This window comes from Hyperolius riggenbachi, chromosome 2, assembly GCF_040937935.1.
Source record: "Hyperolius riggenbachi isolate aHypRig1 chromosome 2, aHypRig1.pri, whole genome shotgun sequence".
In the NCBI taxonomy this organism is placed as follows: Eukaryota; Metazoa; Chordata; class Amphibia; order Anura; family Hyperoliidae; genus Hyperolius; species Hyperolius riggenbachi.
In genome coordinates this window covers 219838703-219861408 of record NC_090647.1, presented here as the reverse complement: position 1 = coordinate 219861408, position 22706 = coordinate 219838703, and the positions used below count along the sequence as shown (strand labels likewise).

General features: G+C 40.6%; 1 protein-coding gene across 7 annotated transcripts in view; it reads left to right on the top strand.

Moving 5' to 3' along the window:
* Window positions 1-22706, top strand: part of TMEM131 (transmembrane protein 131) — a 248280-nt gene that overhangs the window by 209054 nt on the left and 16520 nt on the right. For 2 of the 7 annotated variants that reach the window (XM_068268157.1, XM_068268163.1), the window contains 11 exons: window positions 2055-2206; window positions 4790-4932; window positions 5757-5943; window positions 8836-9021; window positions 9638-9796; window positions 10063-10643; window positions 12139-12314; window positions 16629-16759; window positions 17689-17810; window positions 17959-18114; window positions 18865-19069. In XM_068268157.1, the coding sequence (XP_068124258.1) occupies window positions 2055-2206; window positions 4790-4932; window positions 5757-5943; window positions 8836-9021; window positions 9638-9796; window positions 10063-10643; window positions 12139-12314; window positions 16629-16759; window positions 17689-17810; window positions 17959-18114; window positions 18865-19069 (2198 nt within the window). The remainder of the gene's footprint in view (window positions 1-2054; window positions 2207-4789; window positions 4933-5756; window positions 5944-8835; window positions 9022-9637; window positions 9797-10062; window positions 10644-12138; window positions 12315-16628; window positions 16760-17688; window positions 17811-17958; window positions 18115-18864; window positions 19070-22706) is intronic. The other 5 variants (XM_068268159.1, XM_068268158.1, XM_068268162.1 and 2 more) reach the window with 5 other exon arrangements.

Genomic DNA, 22706 nt, shown 5'->3' with positions numbered 1-22706 from the left:
GGCCAGCCTCCCTGCTCCCTGCACACTGTTTTGGAATTTGGACGGAGCAACTGCCTCACTAAGTGCTTTTAAAAATAAAAAAAACCCTGAGAACCCCCTTATGAGAAGATGGGCTAGTCCAAAAGTCGGTAATTTCAGATTTCTACTACTTACTGTAAGTGACAGCAACGTAGAACAGTAATTTATGGCTCATGTGCTGTAGCTCTGCCTCCAGTCGCGTCAATCTCCACAGATCTCCGCCTCTCCCTGCCCCTCTCAGTGAAAGAAGACTGAGAGGGGCGGGAGTAGATGGAGATCTGCGGAGATTCAAGCGAGTAGAGGCAGAGCTACTGCACAAAGCTCTGCCTCTACCAGGAGGGAGCCTCAAATGTTGCCCCAGGGATTTGAGGAGTTCAATTACATTGTTCTGCCGTGGGAATGCAGCGTTTTAGCTTTTCCCATATTGCTTAACACAAATGTCAAATAAAAAGAGGAATTTTATAAGGCTTCAGACTCTCTTTAATGTGTGAAGCTGAGCATGCTGGAGGAGGATTGGTGTAACTTCATTTCCTGGTTCCAGCTGTCAGTTTTGCCATTACCTGTCATCATGTCTGTTTACATGGTACCTTATTGTGTGTGCTTGCAAACTCCTCAACAGCCCGAACAAAAACTTGTCAAATTTGGAATGTTAGAGCTATCAGTCACGCAGCTCAAATGTGGAAGATAATAAACAATTGTTCTATCTCGTGCATGTAAATACGCAAACAGGAGAAGGAAAATGGCCACTCAGTTTGTGTGAAGGAGGGAACTCGTAACATTTAATTACAGAATAATTTGTGCAGCATCAATACACAATTTATGACCTTATTATCAGAAAAATGGAACTTCACTTCAAAGCACGACTAAACTCTGGCAACAGGATCACTGCTATGGTTTTCCCCATTAACTATGAACACTAAAGCAGGTTTTGTCTACTTAATTGGTTGGTGTTGTTAAAGGAAAAAAGTTTATTTCAGACTGTGGCACAGCAATCTTTTCACAGTGGAGTAATCTACTGTAGTGACACTAGCCCCTTTACTTGTGAGCAAGTAGGAAAGCTGCTGTAAATTTAACTTTTTGCTTCCTTAATTTTTAGTCTAATTATAACCAGTACAATCTTTTTCTTGTGTTAAATGTGCCTGTGTCTTCACATGAACACATAGCAAGTCCAATATTTTAAATTGCACAAGTTTATTAAAAAGCAATAGCCTGTTAAAAGTTTTTTTTTCCTTTAAAATTACACATGTTGGGATTGTGCATGGCCATGGAATTCTCTTTAAAGAGAAACTCCGACCAAGAATTGAACTTTATCCCAATCAGTAGCTGATACCCCCTTTTACATGACAAATCTATTGCATTTCACAAACAGACCATAAGGGGGCGCTGTATGACTGATTTTGTGATGAATCCCCTCCTACAAGAGGCTCTGGTACTGCGGTACTCTGGGCAAACTGCCACAATGTAACAATGTTCACAGACAGGAAATGGCTGTTTACAGCTGTCTCTAACTGCCAAAACAGCTAGAAACAGCTACATAACCTGCCCACAGTAACAATGTCACCATGTAATAAATGTCAGTATGTAAATCTGGGAGAGGAAAAATTTTACAATGAGCAAACACTGACTAAGTCATTTATACATAATTATTGTAAAAATGAAGCACTTTTTTTATTACATTATTTTCACTGGAGTTCCTCTTTAAAGCATTTAGAGCAAACTGTATAGCATGCCATAGCCTTCATCGGTTGCAAGTCACAGAGGATCGAACAAAGGTGGCCATGGATGGGCAAGTCTCTCACCACAAATGGAGTGCATGTCTGTGTGATATTGATCACAGATACTCGCACATTGTAGTTCAGTGTAATTCACATTTTAAACAAACCTGAATATTGGTACCTACTGGTACCTATGCTCAGATACATCACCTTTTTTGCAAAATGCTGTTAGGCTAAGATAGACAGAGAAAATTCAATGAATCGGTTTTTGAGTTCAGCAGTAAAGGGTAGGGTGTGACATGTTTGTTGTATTGTTAACAGGTAACCCCTGTCCAGAGCAGCCAAGGTTTTGTTGAGGGGCCGTCCCGCCAGTCAGTGCTCAACCTAATCTTGAAGCCCGGAGAGAAGAAAAGTGTCAAAGTTAGATTCACTCCAGTGATTAACAAAACTGTATCCTCGTTGCTTATAGTCAGGTAAGTGTTCATAAAAACCTTATCTTGTGACGTAACATGAAAAATGTTGTTCTGTTTTCTTATTATAACAAGTAGTTTTTGTATTTTACACTTTCCTTTTACCATTCCTTACACGTACTGTTTTATTTCCTGCACTAGTCCTATCTATCTATCGATATATATATATATATATATATATATATATATATATATATATATATATATATATATATATATATATACCTTTTATGCAAAAGCCTAATGCTTGATCCACACTATGATGAATTTGTGCTGTGCATGGTCACACAGGACACACAGTCACCATCCACGGCATGAACCCCTTAGTTCACCGTCTCTGCTGTGTCTATTGCATTAGATGTGTCTTAAATAGTACTGGTATTGTGAGATGTCTGGAAAAATTGTGCAGGTCACAACTTTTGGTTCAATTTCAGTGGCAGGCCGTTGAGCCTAAAATAGTCCAGTTCAAAGAATGGACCACAATGGACGGATTGTGAACAGAGCTTTACTAAGTACATAGGATCATTCAAAAGTAGGGATTCTCCAGCTTACTTAGCTATGTTAGGGCTCATTCACACTATGCGAGTTGCTGTGAGTTTTGACTTCTATCAAAATTAGGGCTTGTACATACAGCTAGGCATCCTGCAGCTGAAGAAAAATAGAACGTCTTTAATCATAACATGCAGAATTGCCTCCTGCAGTTTCTGCTGACTGTCACTATTATCTGCTGATCACGGAGCTGCTATTACATATGTTGGTATTATTTTTATTTTGATCTATAATTCATGCTTTGCCAGCAAGCCGCTTCTGCTAGCATTTGTTCATTTACTGTCTAATTCAGCTACTGTGCAATAAACACTTACTACAACAGTTTTTATATCGGACTGCAATTTCTGTGGAAGTAGGGGAACACAGCCCCTACTGAACTTTTAAATGTAAACGAGGATGTAGAATGGAATTTTTTTTTATTAGTGAGCTACATTGTTAGCATGCATGTTTAAAGTGCTATTGAGGTGCCCTAGGGGTTACAAATTCTACTTGGCTGTCTTTCAAATGAACAGGCTAACTGCATCCTGCACTAATATTTCATGGTGATGCCACAGTGCAGATTCACTGGAAATAATTCTGTCTTATTATAAGAATCTGTTGTAGGTCTTTGGTTTTTTTTTGGTTTTTTTACTGGCCACACAGAGTTAATCTCTCAGCAGTAGAGGAAGGAAGGAAGACCATAAATGCTGCTTTCTAGCAGAGGAACATGCACACTGTTTTGAGGTCTGCTTATTGGAGGAATCCTTGGGCCACATTGCTTAATTTCCATATTCAGCTAGCAAAGTGCTAGCTGCATGTAGGGGAAAAAAAATTTGAAAATCGGCCCAATGGGGCCTGAGAAATCCTCCTACGCAGGTTACCCCAAGCTGAGCTCGGGATAACCGGCAAGGAGGTTAAAGGATACCTGAAGTGACGTGTGACATGATGAGATAGAGAAGGGTATGTACAGTGCCAAGCACACTCATAACTATGCGGTGTTCCTTTTTTTCTTTCTCTGCCTGAAAGAGTTAAAGTGAACCTCCGGACTAAAAATCGACTCAGCAGCACTGAAAAGGCTTGGTGTTTCTTTAACAGTTTCACAGCATTGGAACTTTGTTTCTCTTATACAAGCCTCATTTTTAGCTGCACAGAAGAAAACTGCCCGGGCTTTTTTCCCCTGATGCTGTGCAAAGCATGATGGGATTTCTGATTTTGTTCTTCTCGTTCTGCTGTTTTGGTGCAATTTTTTCTTTTTTACATTTTGAATTTGACATTTGAAGCCTAGCGTGTGCAGCTGGGAGGGGTGATCAGGACACAGGACAGTTGGAACTGTGTCTCCTACTCCTTGTCCCCTCCTTTCAACCAAAAAGATGGCTGCCCCCATGACAAAGATGGCAGCCCCCATGAATCACAAACATTTGCCTGTTCTTTTAAAACAGGGTGGGTAAGAGACTATATTACCTATCTATTCTAATTAACATAACTAATGTAACTTGATGACAGTATGTTTGTTTAGGCTGAAGTTCCCCTTTAAATATCAGGTATGTACATGGCTGACGCATTCCTGACTCAGACAGGAAGTAACTACAGTGTGACCCTCACTGATAAGAAATTACAACTATAAAACTCTTTCCAGCAGAAAATTGCTTCTGAAAGCAGGAACGAGATGAAATGGGTCAATAATTCATAGATTTTAGCTCTGGCATACTTCAATGAATGTGTCATTGAGCAAAAACAATAAAACAGTTAAAACGTAAAAAGTAGATTTAAACATAAAATAAAACGGTGGTATATCTTAAGTCATTTTTAGGAGATAAAAAAGAGATACAATTGTTTATTTCATTTGTTTATTTTCGCTTCGGGTTTAATTTGTACAGTGCCACACAATTTGATGGCACTGTATACATCAATCGATTTCCTATATATTTAGTGGGTTATTTGTTCATTTAGTTCTTCAGCCTGCTGTCATATCCCTTCATGAAGAAATTGGCTTGTTGTGGCGTATTGTGATGTTTTGTGTTTAACTTAATGTTTGTTGTTTTATTTTTTCCCCTTTAGAAATAACTTGACAGCGATTGATGTAATCACTGTGAAAGGACAGGGAGCAAATGAAAATATTAAGTTTGGAGGAAAAGCTCCAGGTCCTGGAAGCTTCCTGAGATTTAAAATTACAGAATCTTTTCTGAAAGAGTGCACAGATAGTAAGTTATACTGCTTTGATATTTTATTATAAACGGAGGGTGTGATACTAAAGGAGACATACAATGGAGTTTCATGGTTTTAGCTGAAAGTTTGTCTTATGCAGAGAAGTATCTAAATGAATTCCTGTGCCCGGTTTTGGATGTTTTGAGGTAAATACTAGGGATGTGTAGAAAATTCTACTAACGTGGCTCTCCACTGACCCAGAAAGTGAAACCATACTGGTAAAACCATTATTTGACAGCCATTTTAAAGTAGCCTGAGGTTAAACCTGCAAGAAAACTGATAACTCCTGGACAGAGGGATACCTCTGAATAACCCAGAGGATTCCCATGCCCTCCTTGCCCCTACTGCCACTGCCCAGGACCCTCTGAGTTTGTAGACATGCTCCTCTTCATTCACAAGCAAGGCTGGATTGTGCCTACCCATACTTGTGCAGGCACAGAACGGCATACATGTACATGGCAAGCAGTGTGGCTACAATAACCTGGCCAACATGCTCTTTTCTGGGACTAGGAGGACACGGGAAGCCTTTGGACTATACAGAGTCTTCCCTCTACTGTGTTTAAGAGTGACCTATTTTTCTAAACCCAATTTTCACCTGTTAAGTAGTGATTCAATAATTGAGATCTAATGTCTACAGTGTGTAGGAAATGCAAGAAAATCTTGTATGACAAAACTGTGTAGCATTTTATAAACTGTGAATTAAGCTACCAATCCGCATTCCTTACCTAGCTTAGTGATCCAAATATTCTAAATTTGTGCTTTTAGCAGATTTTTCTTTCTAAAGCTGATTTTTTTTTTTTAACCTTCATTCTTTTTCCAGAAATAAAGCCCAAGGAACCAAATTTCACTCTTAAGAGAACATTCAAAGTCGAGAACACAGGACCGCTTCAGGTTATATTTAAAAGCATGGAAATCAGTGGATATGCATGCGAAGGATATGGATTCAAGATTGTAAATTGTGATGAGTTTGCACTAGGACCTAATGCCTCAAAGGATATTGTCATATTGTAAGTGTGATAGATATGTGCAAATATTCACTAAGCACTGTACTAACTAGGGCATCCCTTTCGCCTTCAAAAGAGCCCTGGTTCCCCTTGGCATTGATTCCACAAGACATTATAAACATTGCTTTAGAGTGTTTTTTCCACCTGTTGTAAAACTCTCTGTGCCCCCCCCCCCTTAAAGAACAACTGTTAGCCATAATATGCCCCCCTAAAAAAATGCACATGTAAGTAGATAAATAATTGCTCTACTTACATAACAGATGTATTGCACTGTCCACCTATTAGATTTCATTAATTTTTTGAATCTTCTTAATGAACTATCCCCCTCCTGGCAGTGGCCATCTTGGTTCCTAGGGTAGATTCTTTTCCCCACACTTATTCTGAGCACAGCGGGGAGGATAAGTTGAGCAGGCACAGACTCGCCTAATAATGGATCCAAGCGTTGCTTTTCTCGTCTATTCTCTGCACTACCGCCAGCGGCAGTGCAGAGAATATAGAGGGGAACTGCAGCGCCTGGAACCATTGTTAGGTGAGTCTGTGTGCGCCGCCTTTATCCTACCCCATTGATCAGTGCGGGGAAGAGGGGAAAGCGCCCGCGGCACATGCAGCAGGCGGGCAGGGACTGAGCGGAGATGCTACTGGAGGAGGGAGGCAGAGGTCAGAGACAGGAGATGGCCTCTGGCCCCCCTCCCTGCGCTCTAACAACGGCTAGATTCACCGCAGACAAGGCGGCCAGTCGCAGCACAAGGCGGCCAGTCGCAGCGCAGAAAGGTGAGTGACAGAGGCTTCAGCCAATCAGGCTGATTTAGCCTGCCTGTAACTTCTCTTCTGCGGCCGTGCGTACCCTCTTAGAGCCTGGGGGCATGAGGATAAAAAACCTATCAGGAAAAAAGTAAGATTGATTTTAAATGTTTGAATTGCCTTGTTGGCACCCTTTTTTTGCTGTGTAACACCCTGCAATCGAAAATTTATTTTGCATTTAATGCCTAACAGTTACTCTTTAAAGATTACTTTTGTTGCGACTTGCCATTACTTCGAGGAGTCCAATCTTCCCAGGAGATACACACACACTTTCTTTATCTGGCATTTAAATGGAAAGAACACATGTCTGTGTGTACTTCCTAGGTGTCAGATCTATGCCCATAGCTGCCGTGCATAGTCTTGTACTTGGAGGCATTGGCTTCAATCACAAAGGGCTGTTTGTGAATTTAGAAAAAAAAAAAAAAAAAAGTCTAAAATACCGAATGCTGCATTTTACCAACCTGATTTTTTTTTTTTTTCTCAACAAAGACATGTGCGGTACAATTTTGGTAATTTACTGAAAAAATTTGTTTCAACTCACTAAGCCCTGCTCAGTAATGTAGAAGTCTCACCAGTGGAGTAGGATTCTGCAGCAAGCTGTGCAGACTGGTCTGCATGAGACCTTCCTGTGACAGCTTGTTAGAGATCAAAAGGCTTCCTGCATTCCTTTAGATGTGCATGCATGCCACTAGAGGGAGCTTTTCTGTGTATCACTATATAGATCTGCACATCTGCCGAAAGCCTCTTTGAATGTCTATTTCTCCTGCTCAGTCGTTCTTGTCTCCCACCCGTCAGTGCATCCGGATCAAATTGGGCGAGGAGGAGGAGGCTCTTCCTATTGGCTCTAATCGGTCAATGTTGTTGCATGCTGATTGCTAGTTTCTGACAGATAAGAACTGGTCTTAAATAGCGAACATCTCACTTGGCTTTATCATGTTCTCTAATCTTTGTGAATTGATATTTACTGACGTGTTGCGGTATTTGCAGCACAAGTCAGTAAATTACTTCACTGGTCGGTAACTTCAACTTGGCATGCGATAACAACCTTAATTGACATTAAATAAGATGTTCTGTAAAATGAGCTGTTTTCTGCATTACTGTATGTGGTAATGCTTTGTGCATGAAAGCCATAGTGTAATCCTCTCATTATCATTTGCCTGTTCTGTGGGCAGGTAAGGCATCCTATTGTTATGGCCGGTGGCAGCAAAGGTGGCGTTTGTTATCCTAATAAGACACTGAAGAGTAACCTGGTGAGTTGTGATATTTTCACCAAAGCTGGAATATCCTAGCCAGTCTGGACTGTTGACATGAGGCAGGTTGGATTAATTGTATTCATGCTGTTGACTCCAAATACTGAACCTAGATCCTGTTTGACTTAAGGTGCATACACACCTTTGACTCCTTTGATGGATGTTGCCTGTCGGTGATCAGGACCTGATTTCCTTGGGCGACATCGATGGGCCGGGTTGCACACACACTTGTCAGCTGTGTAGCTGACCAGGTGCTGTGTTGTTATGTGGGAGGACGACAGAGGGACAACGAGCGGCCTGTGCCTGACTTCACATGGCAGCCAAGGGAGCTGCACGAATAATGGGATCGGCATCACTGCTGGTGAGTAGATCCGCCTGCTGGATCGTTCGTGGGTCACCGGTTGCTGTACGCACGGCTGATTATCAGCTGAGGTGGTCTTTATCGTCCATCCCCGACAACTTAAGGCAATCGCGTTTACAAGGCTTTAGAAAGCAAGATTAATTAGATCAGGCTAAATATATTTAGTATGTCTAGTATTGTGAGCTTGTGCTTACACCCATTTCTTTGTAGACAGTGTAACAGTATGTAAGCACAGAGGAGCAGATTTGTCAAAAGCAGTAGTTTTACACTGGTTTTACACCTGTGCACTGGTTTTGACTAAACTGCCTCACAGACCTTCCAACATGTTTGAAATTAGTGTCAAAGAAGGTTGTCCATGCATGGCTCTAACTGTAACAATCGACATTCATATAAGACTGATCTCATATTTGATTTCGCTTGCCCGTCCTTTTATGTTGCTATCATATTAGATTTAAACCCAGTTTTTGTCTTCTGATTTTGAAGGTTTACACCAGATTTTACCTCCTCAAGAATAATTCGCGAACTAAAGATTGTAACTGCAGGAGGGTCTGAATTTATATTTGTACTGAATGCATCCCTCCCATACCATATGCTTGCCATGTGTGCAGAAGCACTTCCGCGACCCAACTGGGAATTGGCCCTCTACGTTGTGATCTCAGGAATAATGAGGTACTTGTCTCACATGTGCGGTCTCTTCTTAATTGAGAAAAAAATGGACAAAGCATTGTTGTGTTTTAAAAAACTGATTCCAAGGAACTTTCCTCTCCCCAAGTATATTTAACAGAGTGTCTGTGTAGCAATTTTTATTAATGCTATCATTTTATCTTGCTACATTTCTGTATATTGTGTTAAAGTGAAAACCATATGGAGGCTGCCATATGTATTTCCTCTTAAATAATACCAGTTGCCTGGCAGTCCTGCTGATCTATTTGATTCTAGTAGAATCTGAATAACACCAGAAACAAGCATGCAGCTAATCTTGTCAGATCCGACAGTAATGTCCGAAAAATCTGATCTGCTGCATGCTTGTTCAGCATCTATGGCTAAAAGTATTAGAGGCGTCAAATCCGCAAGCTAGCCAGGCAACCGTTATTGCTTAAAAGGACATAAATATGTCAGCCTCCATATCCCTCTCACTTCAGTTGCCCTTTAAGATGTTCCTAGAGATAAATAATAAAAGTAGGGTATATTGTCATTCTCATTACAAAAATCCCATTTCACGTGTTTGGTCTTGTACTTTGACAGTATATCCACATTTCCCTACTTACTCTTTCTCCTTCCCCAGCTTGCTTTTTCTCCTAGTAATAGGAACAGCGTATTTAGAAGCTCAAGGGATATGGGAACCATTTCGGAGGAGGCTGTCTTTTGAAGCTTCAAATCCTCCATTTCATTTGGGTCGGCCATTTGACCTCAGGAGAATAGTTGGTATTTCATCAGAGAACAAGTAAGTTTTAAAGTTCAGATAAATCCAAGTATGTGTTTCTTTATACTGCCTCTCAAAATGCTATAAATTTTGTGTAAAGCAGCTGCCATGTCATATTATGCTTGCAGCCAGTAAATTAATAACCGTTCAATGTTAATTAATAATAAGACTATCTTAAATATGATTGCTTTCACTCTAGATTGATGCTTGCACGTATTTTATCAGATACATGTTTAAAATCCTGAGTGACCTCTACAAAGTCCTCTCTCTTCCCCACCCTCTTTAAGCTATAACTCTATAGGACCGGATTCGAGTCATACCACTAACAGAGGATTATACAGTGGCAACGCCTCTACAAGATCTACCACGGGTAATCATAAGCAGAACAATGCAACCAGCCTGCAAAGGAGCACACATGATGTGGAATCATCTAGAACAAAGACTAGCTCCAGTGTAGCCAACAGGATGGCTGGACAGATTTCTTCTGCAATGCCTACTAGTAGGCTTTCCTCTTTACCCACAGACTCTGCTGCAGCTACTCATAATTCAGCTTTAACCAGACGTTCTCGAGGAACTAAATTAAATCAGAACCCTATTCAGCCACAAGGATCTGCACAATCAGAGCAGCCAACACAGCCACCAACAGTGCCTCAGATAGAGCAACAAGCTGACATGTCCCGAATAGGGGCCAGTAATGTTAATCACCCAGAATACTTTAGAACTGGCAATAATGTCCGACTCAGTTCAGATGACTCAGATATAACTAGTCTCATGGAAGTAATGGACAAAGATTTTGATAACACTGAACCTACTTCATCAGATGTGTTTACAGAACAACCGCCATCTCCAGCAGCAAGAAATACAAAAGGTAAGAAATCCTATTTGTAACCACAGATGTTCACTTAAAGCTAAATTATTGTAAATTCCTTCTGTTTTAAGAAGGCAAACCAAACTAAGCAGATCCTATTTGTGTTATACATGTCTGGTGGACCGAAAAGCCCATTTATTTTGTTTTTCAAAGAAGTAAAGGTGAGACCAGCCAAACACGCATAAAACAGGGACTTGGTTATTCCTGGATTGTGCTTTAGATGTGGAATTTTAGTAGAATTCCAACATTAAAGCATACCTGAAGTGGCATGTTGAGATAAACATAGGTACATGGTCCTACTAAAGGGGCAAACACATTGTTCAAAACAAACGATTTCCAATGGATTGGGCAGTTATCATTGATTACAAAGGTGCCAGCTCACGATTGTTGCTAAATCTGTTCAGGTAGTATTGAAAACCTCATGTAACCAATGAGGGAACAGAATAATCTGTGTTTGCTATGCTTCTACTTGTTTTTTAGTGTGCTTAGTGTTAATCAGATGTGGCGCTTGGAATTTGGCCTTCTCTTCTCAACTCAACTTGTTTAAGGGATCTATAAGAGATTGAGCCTCAGTTTTAAGTATCTAAGTATTTTGTGCAAATTTGACGATCAGATTTGCATTTGGTGCTTTTTCTGAGCCCTGTAATACCAGGTGTTCATGGAGGAGTTTGTATGTGGAGGCGTTTATGAAATGACACGGTCGACCTGATTTATAAGCACTGCTTGCAGCTTTTGGGATTGTTACAGCTTTTTTTGTTGCTTTACCAATCCCAGTAGAATTTAATGTTCTATGCATTTGACAACCTCCTGGGGTTAGACATGAGAACGTCAGTATTTCTACCTTGAGCATTGAAGACCCTTGTTCTGGCCCTCTCGCCCAGTGATCTTTATTTTTTATTTTTTGTTATTGCTTTGTCTGACAGGTTTAGGCACAGTTATGTATATTCATCCAGTAGAACACCATTTAAAATGTTGCTTAAGTTGCAGTTTTTTCAAAGTAAAAATACCTGCTACACTAATAGCTGTAGACAGTAGCGATGCATTGGTTCAGCTAGTGGAGTTGCTATTCCTCCCCCCCTACATACCCATGTGACTAAAATTGGCCATACGCAGGTTGATTATGGCCTGATATGCTTAGCTGATTGTTTGGATGATGATTTGTTTTCTACCATACATGGCATGCTCCATTTTGATAGTTTTCAGTAGAAAACTATCAAACTTGAGTTGAATTGCAAGCACTTTGTCTCAATGCAGTGCAAAGCAATGGGCCATCAATCCATAACACCAGGTTTGCAGAATGGTTGGTGAAGTGGGCTGTATTCTGTGATATGATTTCTCAAAATTCTAGTTAGTGACTTTGTCATCGTGTTATATATGCTCTTAGCAGTAGACCTGTGTGTGAATGGTTTGGCGCATCAAATACTCCATGGAGGCCAAGATGTTTTAGCCTTAATAAGGAGTTCAATGCCTCTGCTTTACATTTTGTCCTAAACAGTGAAAGGGAAGTCTCTCCAGCAAAAAGTAAAATCTCAGAAAAAGCAAGAAGAGCGAGAAAAGAAAGGTAAAGGTAAATCACACGAAGAGGAGACTAAAGATACTCAGGCAGATGATGACAGCTCCTCCACCACCACAGAAGCATCCAATCCTGACACTGAGCCACTCCCTAAAGAGGTATGTTACCCAACCACTTTGTGTCTGATTATCAGAAGTAATTTCATTTTACATGTTTTGAGATTATTCATAAATGTAAATGATCTGATGTTTAAAAACATTACATTGAATTTAGGTCTTGATTCCCCCCCCCCCCCCCCCAATCATGCCCGGAGGAGAGCTCCCAGCAGCAGCCATTCAGTCATGAGGCGCCCCAAAAAACATCTTTGTGCACCAGACAGTGAAACATACCCAGGTGACAACCTGCCGTCCAGTTGGGACAGCATTGTCACCTGATTCAGAATTGGATTGGAAGCCAGCGAAGTTATACATTTTGGTTTGGGGGGGGGGCAGTGGAAAAGCCTCGGGGGGCCGCATTCGGCCCGCGGGCCTTAGTTTGAGCACCACTGGTTTACAGTATCCAAAGTCATGGAGAACCAGGGTCACTACATGTCTGAGGGCTGAAAGGAGTCAAACAGTCCATGATAAAATGCCATGCAAAGTACAATTTTGCCTTTTTTATAACTGTTTGCAAATATTCAGCTTCATGTAAGCAAGTGGTCATTATGCATTAGTTCAGGTGAGGGTATATGCAAAATCATTCACTCACTGACCTACAGGTAAATCAGAATATCCTGTAAGCTTTTGGTGACCCAGAGTCACTAGGAGTTTGTAAAAGACCAAAGGGACCCAAAAAGCCACCTTGCTAAAAAAAAAACAAAAAAAAAAAAAAAAAAAACCTATGTAATGTATAAATTTGCCTGTTATTGACATTATATTTAGCATCACTGATTTGAAGTGATGCATTATTGGAGCAACTGCTTGTTCATGTGAAGGTTAATATTTCAATACCTCCCATTACAGGGTAATATTGTATTTTAGGCTGTATCTTACAACATTCATTATAAATGTTGGCATTATTGGCTAATGTTTAGTCTTTGTTACAGTTTGATTTGTACCAGCCAATGTATGCTGCTTGATAAGTCCCATGCTCCCTGCTTTAGCCCTGCCATAATGCCCATCCTGTAGAGATTGAAATTCCAGTATATAGGGAGCAAGTACCATGCATTTCCTTCTGTGTGGTATAGAAAACTAGCGATGTTACTAAAATTGAACAGTCCAAAACCTGTCCACTTATCAGTTTCTGCTTAATGTAATAAGTACTGGCATGGCTTGCCATATGGACGATTTTAACTGCACTCAAAACTGCTTGCACTGTAAGGCTGTTTTAAACTTTATTCTTTGTGTTTGTTTTAATACCCTTAAAGAGAAACTCCAACCAAGAATTGAACTTTATCCCAATCAGTAGCTGATACCCCCTTTTACATGAGAAATAGAATGATTTTCACAAACAGACCATCAGGGGGCGCTGTGTGACTAATTTTGTGCTGAAACCCCTCCCACAAGAGGCTCTGAATACCGCGGTACTCTGGGCAAACTGCCACAATGTAACAATGTTCACAGACAGGAAATGGCTGTTTAAAGCTGTCTGTAACAGCCAGAGCAGCTAGAAACAGCTACATAACTTGCCCACAGTAGCAATGTCACCATGTAATACATGTCAGAATGTGAATCTGGGAGAGGAAAGATTTTACAATGAGCAAACACTGACTAAATCATTTATACATAATTATTGTAAAAATGAAGCACTTTTTTTATTAAATTATTTTCACTGGAGTTCCTCTTTAAACTACTTTGCCACAAATGCAGACTGGGGTTTAGAGGTGGCTACAGTTGGCATTTAGCCACTCTCACTACTATTTCTGCTGCAGCAATATCAAAGCCATCTCAGCCAATACAGGGGTTGACAGTCTCCTTGGACTTTGCATGTCAGGGTTTTCAAAATGGTAGTTTTCAGTCCAGCAACACAGTAATTTTGAGGGCAGGTAAGCACCTCAGTATTGAAAATGGGTCAAGCCATGCACAAATTCATGGTTGAGGACAACTAGGATATGTTGTGCCCAGGAAGTGGTTACTGCTCCTAGTTGTGTCTGTGTGCTGGTTGTGCCATTTTTGTATTGCTATAAACAATAGTGAGAGGTCTGATTTAGCCGCCTCAAACTGCTTTCTTGCAGGCATGGTCAGTATTTTAGAGGACATTAAAATGCCCACATTTAACTTAATTTTAAATTAGACCTGAACTCTTGCACAGGACTGAAGAAACACGTAGAGAAATGCACCCTATATGTATTTAGAGAGGTTCACTTGTCTAATGCCTCTTCATTTTTGTCTAATAAGTTATCTGATATCTACCCGGTGTCACATGACTGCCTATGGCAGATAAGGCCATTTTAAAGCACAGGAGGTTAACTATATGTCTGCTTCCATGACCCAGGAAGTATAAACAGTGCAGATTTATTTTAGGATTTGTATCAGCTGTAACAAGGAAATGTTTTTTGTTTAAAGAGAACCTGAACTGAAAATAAAAAGTCAAAATAACCATACACAGGTCATACTTGCCTCCTGTGTAGTCTACTACTCCATCTCTTTCTCCTCTCCTGCGTCCCATTTGTCCACTGTGATCAATGGATTTTTCAGTCCTCTATTTTAAATTTGGCCATTACCCCCTAACAGCTTGCTGGTCAACACACTGTTAAACTGTAATATCGCCACTTGAGCCATAGGGAAACGTGGACATTACCTTGCACATTCAGGTGTAACTGACAGCTGCTGATATATAACTGACAGCAACTGGTATATTTCAGTTCTGACAAAATATTGTCAGAACTTGAAGGGATCACTATAAGAAGAAAATGGTGAGCTTCTGAAAGGAACTGATGGTGAGGTTAGTATGTAATCTTCTTTTGCAGCTACGTCATGTGTTTATTTTAAATATTTTACTCACTTCAGGTTACCTTTAAAGTTTATTATGCTGCGTATCTTTTAGAGCAGAGAGGACAATCTGAGTTCAGGTCTGCTTTAAAGTGGTATGAAACTCCAATCTTCTCTACTGTATGGTCTAATGCATTAAACACAGCATAAGACTAATAGTAAAAACATAGAACTGGTTTTCAAGTTACTGGATAGGTTAATACTCAAAACTTCTACTTCATCCAAAAAAAGCGAATTGATAAGATTACCATTACCGAACCAAAGTTATCAGATTGACTTGAACTGTACCAAGCTGTGTAAAGAATGCAGAATAGTTTCTGCTGTGTCCAGGGGGGAAGCAGAGAACTTTCCTGATACTTTGAATAGCAATTACTTAAACAGTAACTTAACTGAACATAGATTAATTAATAAAATTGCTTATTACTTCATTAATTTTGTCACGTATTGCCCAATGTAAAATCTTTCCTCCCCAAATTTACATTCTTAAATTTATCACACATAGCAACATCTTAATTGCTGGTAGGCAAATCACAGTGGAATGTTTAAAGGCTAAACCATGCCGCTGAGCCCTCCCGTTGACTTGCATTTAAATTGCGGCAAAATCAATTGTCGCAATTTTAATGCAAGTCAATCGGAGGGCTTTTTACAAAACACAAACGCAGACGGGTCGCAAATAAACACCTGATCTCCCAGAATGCTCTGGGAGGAGGATTTTGCATAATAAACTGCCTAGGCTAAACATCACTGGGAAGGCATAGTTACATACAAATATACAGCTATTTATAGATATAGGAAGTGTTTCTGATGCTATAAAACCTGGATAATTAACTTAAAATGGGTATCATGAATAATTTACTACATTCTAAATAGGTTACTACGGTGCATCTTTAACTACAAGACTATCTGATAATTTGTTCTGCAACAGTCAATGTTGTCAATCAGCTTAAGTATAAATACAGTATGTCAAAGTGACGTATTGGTCTATTGTTTCTTCTGGTTTGCTGCGTTTAAAGGACACATCCGAGATGCTTTTGAAAACAAAAAAAAATTACTTACCCGGGGCTTCCTCCATCCCCTTGCAGCTGTCGTGTGCCCTCGTCGTAGCTCCGCTCCCCGCCGGTGGCCTGCGGTCCCCTCCAGTGCAAGATGCCTACTGCGGCTCTCGGAGTCAAGCTGACGCCATCCTGCGCAGTACAGTCTGGATGATGTCAGTGCGACTCTGTGAGCCGCTCGCTGAGGCGCAGTAGATGCTGACCTGGCGAGGTCGGCATCTGCACCGGAGGGGGCCGGGAGCCACTAAAGGTGCGGCGAGGGCACAGGATGGCTGCCAGGGGCTGGAGGAAGACCCAGATAAGTAGATTTTTTTGTTTTTTTAGTTACCTTGGACCTTCCCTTTTTAGAGCAAAAACATTTAATTTTTGCGTTTCATGCCACTTTAAAATGATCATAGGAAATCAGTCTTACTAAAATTGCATTTACCTCAACATTGTGTTACTTTTGCAGGAGTCTGAAAAGTTAAAGGGAAAACAAGTCATAGCGGAAAAACTAGAAAGTGATATGGGTAAAACAAAGCAAAGGAGCAAGAAGATTCCTGTTGCCAATAGAAAAGAGACTGTTGTAGAGGTTAAACCAAGGTGAGAGATGCGAATGTTTCTTTTAGACTAGTTGATGTGAAAAATAACCTTGTGTTAAACCTGTCATTAGCTGAACAACTTTGTCAAGTTAAGATTTACCTGAGGCGACATGTGACATGATGAGATAAATGTGTATGTAGAGTGCAAAACATATCTGTCGTGTTTTGTCGGGAATATAGTAAACATTACTGATAAGCAAAGTACAGCCATAAAAGTTTTCTTGGCAGAATACAACTTCTGAGAGCAAAAGGAGATAGGAAAAGGTCAATAGTTCATGCATTTTCACTCAGGTACAATTAATAGGCTGCCACTGTGCAAAGACAACAAAACATTCAGGCCCTTTCACAGTGGTGCGGCAAAATTGCCACACTGCTAACGCAACCTAATGTATCCCTATGGGGGGAGTTCACACTGCATACCCTGAAGTAGGAAGTGAACACAAGGGCGCATCGCTTGCTGCTTGGCTAGTGGCCAGATAGGGAACACCGCATACTAATGCACCAGGAGCACTTTTCTGAGTGCTTTGTGAGTTGAAAAGCTCTTGCTAATGTAATGCTATGGGTGTGATTCCCACTTGAGCGATGTGATTTTCTAAAAAAACAAAAAACATAGCATTGCATTAGCAAGAGCTTTTTCAAATCACTGGCGCTTACAAAGGCTGCTAGTGGGTTTGAGCCCTTAGTCTAATTTGTAAATGTTTAAATATACAATAAAACTGAAATATCTAAAGAAAAACAAAAGTAATTTTTAGGAGTAGGAGGATTAATACAATTGCTTATCAGTTTATTTTTCACCTGGGATTCACTTTAATGGTTTTCTGCTGTTTACAAGCCTAGCTGTACAATCTTGTATTGTCCATCCATACCATTAGTGTTTTCAAATGAAGTGTGAAGTACATGTTTGTAATGGTGGTTTGTCTTCCCATCCAGCTCTTTGGAGTTGCCATATACTACACCTCTTGAAAATAAACAGCATAAAAATGTTTCCAAAATTGCTGCACAACATTCTGTAGGGAATAGTTCGAAGCCAAGAAATCAGCCAAAATTGAAAGGTATGTATGTATGTATGTATGTATGAGAAGCCTTTTACATTGGAAGTGCTTGGCATTTGTCACTAACAGCCATGTGGTCTGTGTACAGCTTCACTGACTATGCAATTGGAGCTTTTCATTGAGCATGGCTTGTTAATGTTTTGTACAGGTACCAACAGTAAGTTAGGAGAAAACAGGCAAACAGTGCTGGCGAAGCTTCTTCCTAGTCGTTTTGGTCAGGAACTAGGAAGCAGCAGTTCAGAAGGAGAGAAAGACTCCCCTCCACCAGAGTGGGACTCTGAGCCAATTCACAAAGCAGTCAGCTGTGAGTATGCACTTTAACTGTTAACATATCTTAGACATCTAATGACCTCATGCCTATGGCTCAGTCATTGTCCTATGTCCACAGCATCATTTCCTTTATTCTCCTTAGTCCATAAATTTTAAGACTTGTTTTCTTCCTGCATGTCGCCAAACCTGGGCCTGTAGCTTGGCTACTGACTTTATGCTGTGTACCAATCAGTAAATGTAAAATGTATCTTATGGAAGCATTTTTAGGTTTCTGTAGGGCATAGGTAGTCCTAAAGAATATATTTATAATGATTGATCATTGTACAATTTGTAATTGTTACTCTAATAGCATGTGTTTTTTTCTGTTTTTGTGCCACTGCCTGCAAGTGCTGCGTATGACATGCTGAAACTTGCAGTTCATTGCTTGTATTGTCTACCTTTTTGCATTGATGATACAAATGCATCCTTTTGGTTTGTTTTACTGCTTTTTGCTAATCTGGCTGCATGCCAGAATACATATAATGTGTTGTTATTATGAATGAACAAAGTAGCTTCTATTTTGATACAGTAAAATCTATGACCGCTAAACGTTATCTTGTAAAGAAGAAAAAAAAATGGTGCCTTGTTTTTCTTACTATTGCATTCAACCTTTGACTTTTGTTTTTAGGTTTACCAGTGGAATTTTACATCTTTCCTTTTGGTACTTGTTGATTTGCATGTGTTTGGCAGTGGATATACAAGTTTATACTGTATTATAACATTGGTGTGTGTAATGTCCTTACAGCAGCAGATTTTTTCAAATTGTCTCTGCAAACCCAAAGTGCTGATGACTTCTTGAAACAACGACAGACCTCACCAGCTCCTATCTCCCCAGCTCCTATCTCCCCAGGTCCTACCTCCCCAGCTCCTACCTCTCCATCACCGCCCCCACCTGCGAATTATGGACCAAGACACAGCTACAGCAGCATTGTGAATAGCCCTAGCAGCCAGTAAGTATGGTGGCTGTCTGTAAATGGAAGCTTTGTAGGATGTATTGATATGAGATGAGCAGCAATGTTTTGCTAGGTTCTCTACAAGCGTCCAATCGTGTACAAGAACATGGAGAAAAAAAAGTTTGTGTGATTGCATGAATGAAGTAAACGCTGTCTGCTGTAAACTAGTTAATGCTATTGCTAAAACGCATCCAAGTTGATGCAGAATTATGCAAATTATTTAATGCAAATGTATGCATTGACTTGACAAATATTTGCATCTCATTGACCATAACTAAGTCAGTATTGGTATCAGATATTTCCTATTAAATACACTACAGGCGAATCGCACACCTAGCCTTGCGGTGTGCGAATTGTGATGGCTCTGCTGTGCAGATTTTTTCTGTACAGTCCACCGCACTAAATTTCTGACAAGTGGAAACAGGCCCGTTTATTTATATTGGTTATGCGAATCTGCATGCAGAAAACGCATGCATAGTTGCATAGTTATTTAGGTTGAAAAGAGACATACGTCCACCGAGTTCAACCAGAGAACAAAGTACAACACCAGCCTGCTCCCTCACATATCCCTGCTGATCCAGAGGAAGGCAAAAAACCCTTACAAAGCATGGTCCAATTAGCCCCAAAAGGGAAAAATTCCTTCCCGACTCCAGATGGCAATCAGATAAAATCCCTGGATCAACACCACTGGGCATTACCTAGTAATTGTAGCCATGGAAGTCTTTCAACGCAAGGAAAGCATCTAAGCCCCCTTTAAATGCAGGTATAGAATTTGCCATAACTACTTCCTGTGGCAATACCATTCCACATCTTGATTGCAGATTCGCTCTAGTGGAAACGGACCCTTAGAGTGCTGAGTAGTGTGTAAACTGCAAATATTAGAGAATGATGCATTGTTATAAAAAAACACTATATAACTGAAAATAAAAATATGAGAATATTTTCTTTGCTACTAATGTTCTAGTAATTATCTGCTCTACACAACCATAATCATAATATCACTTTTTTTGTTTGTTGCTTCAGTGTCTCTTTAAGCGTAAGAAGTAGAATGCAAGGAATTTGGTTTCTAAAAAAAAAATTTTCCCCTTGTTAATTTTCTTGAACCTAGCAGAAAAGCATGAGAACCTCCTGTCTAAATGATTAATGGATGCTCATTCGGACTTGCATTTAAATTTAATTCCAAATGGATTAATTAATCAGCTCTTGGGTATCATTCATTAACCTTGCAAATTTTGGTGGAAGAGATAGTTAATGAGATATTACGGTAATAATTCCAACTTGCATGCATATTAAATGCAGATTGTATGCCACTTAGGGCCCTTTTCCATGGGAGTCTGAACTGCACACTCAGTGAGCAGTTACCAAGCAGCAGTGAGCAGTTAAAGGGGCACTACAGCGAAAACCGGTAAAATTTAAAATATGTGCAAACATATCAAATAAGAAGTATGTTTCTTCCAGAGTAAAATGAGCCATAAATTACTTTTCTCCTATGTTGCTGTCACTTACAGTAAGTAGTAGAAATCTGACAGAAGTGACAGGTTTTGGATTAGTCCATCTCTTCAAAGGGGATTCTCAGCAAGGCTGTTATTCTTTATAAAGATATTTCCTAAAAAGGATTTAAACAATGATGCTGGCCAGCTTCCCTGCTCCCTACACAGTTGTTGGGAAAAAATGTACTTCTTATTTGTATATGTTTGCACATATTTTAGATTTTACAGTTTTTCGCTGTAGTGCCCCTTTAACAGGCAGCTCTAAGCAGTTGGGAGAGTTTGACAGTCTTTTCACTGCAGATTAACTGCTCATGGAAAAGGGCCCTTAGGGCTTGTTCACATTATAAATCGCCAGCGCTATGGCAAGCGCTGAGCGATTTATAGGGCTATTCTTGGTTTTCGCTTAGAATAGCACTTTTGTGCAGCAATGATTTTTTTCCACTTCCTGACGTTGGTCAGGAAGTGAACTTTTTGTCCCAGAAAGGAATAAACACCATGTATTTATTCATAAAAGCACTCAAGAAATCACAATTCAAAGCGTTTTTTTAAGCGCTTTGCAATTTCCCTATACTTTCTATTGAATCGCAAACGCTCAGAAAATGGTGCAGGGACCCACGTTTGCGATTGGATAGAAAGCTCATCACTTATGTGAGAACACTCACATAAGCAACCATTGCATTAGCGCTTTTAGGCTGCTTTGACAGTGGGACGTTAAAGTCCCACGTTACAGCAGCCTGTAACGCAGTCCAACTCACAGTAATTAAAAATCATTGTGCTGTCCACAGTGCCCACGTTGCCTTACATTGTAACGCTACACGTTGAATGACAGTGCAGCATGCTGTGCGTTATACTATCACATCACCCCCTATCCTGGAGCGGCTGTTCTATCAGTATAGATAGAACGAAAACAGCGCACCAAGAGCCACATAACGCGGCTCAATCTGACGTCCAACTTCAACACCACCATGCGTTGCGTTAGGGGCACGTTATGCGATCTTAACGTCCCCTAAAACGCAATGTCTTGGTGTGAAAGAGGCCTCTAGGTGATGTTTAAAACAGCCAGCGCTTAAAAAAAAAAAAAAGCAAAATTGCTCTTAGTGTGAACAAGCCCTTAGAATTGAGCCACTCAGAATCATAATGAAGTGCTTTTGGTTGGTCCAGGCCCAAGCTGACTACAATTTGTACCGTTTGCATGCTAACCCAAATCATTATCATGTCATTGACAATCTCTAATCCTTAGAAGTGACTACTGGTCAGTTGTATTAGGCTTAAAGAGACTCCGTAACAAAAATTGCATCCTGTTTTTTATCATCCTACAAGTTCCAAAAGCTATTCTAATGTGTTCTGGCTTACTGCAGCACTTTCTACTATCACAGTCTCTGTAATAAATCAATGTATCTTTCCCCTGTCAGACTTGTCAGCCTGTGTCTGGAAGGCTGCCAAGTTCTTCAGTGTTGTGGTTCTGCTATGAACTCCCCCTTCCAGGCCCCTCTATGCACACTGCCTGTGTATTATTTAGATTAGGGCAGCTTCTCTCTTCTCTCATCTTTTACAAGCTGGATAAATCGTCCTCTGAGCTGGCTGGGCTTTCACATACTGAGGAATTACAGACAAAGGCAAAGCTGTTTGCAGGAAGAAACGAGCAGCCTGAAACTTCAGTGCATGAGAACTGCAGGGGGAAAGAAACACACAAATGATCTCTTGAGATTCAAAAGGAAGGGTGTATACAGCCTGCTTGTGTATGGATGTATTTTCTATGTGTGGACATACTGTACATCAACCTACTTCCTGTTTTGGTGGCCATTTTGTTTGTTTATAAACAAACTTTTTAAAACTGTTTTTAACCACTTCCGGATTCCGGGTGGTTTGGCTGATCTGTGCTGCGGGGGCTCTTCAGCCCGCAGCACAGATCAGAAATCAGGCAGGGCGATCAGACCTCCCCCCTTTTTTCCCCACTAGGGGGATGTCCTGCTGGGGGGGTCTGATCGCCGCCGCGCTGCTGTGCCTAGCGGGGGGGGGGGCTCCTCAAAGCCCCCCTCCACAGCACTAGTCCTCCCTCTGCCTCCTTCCCTCCCTCTCCCGTCCCCTGTGTGCGGCGCAGGACGGAAAGCCTTTAGCCTATCAGATGCCGGCGATCCCCGGCC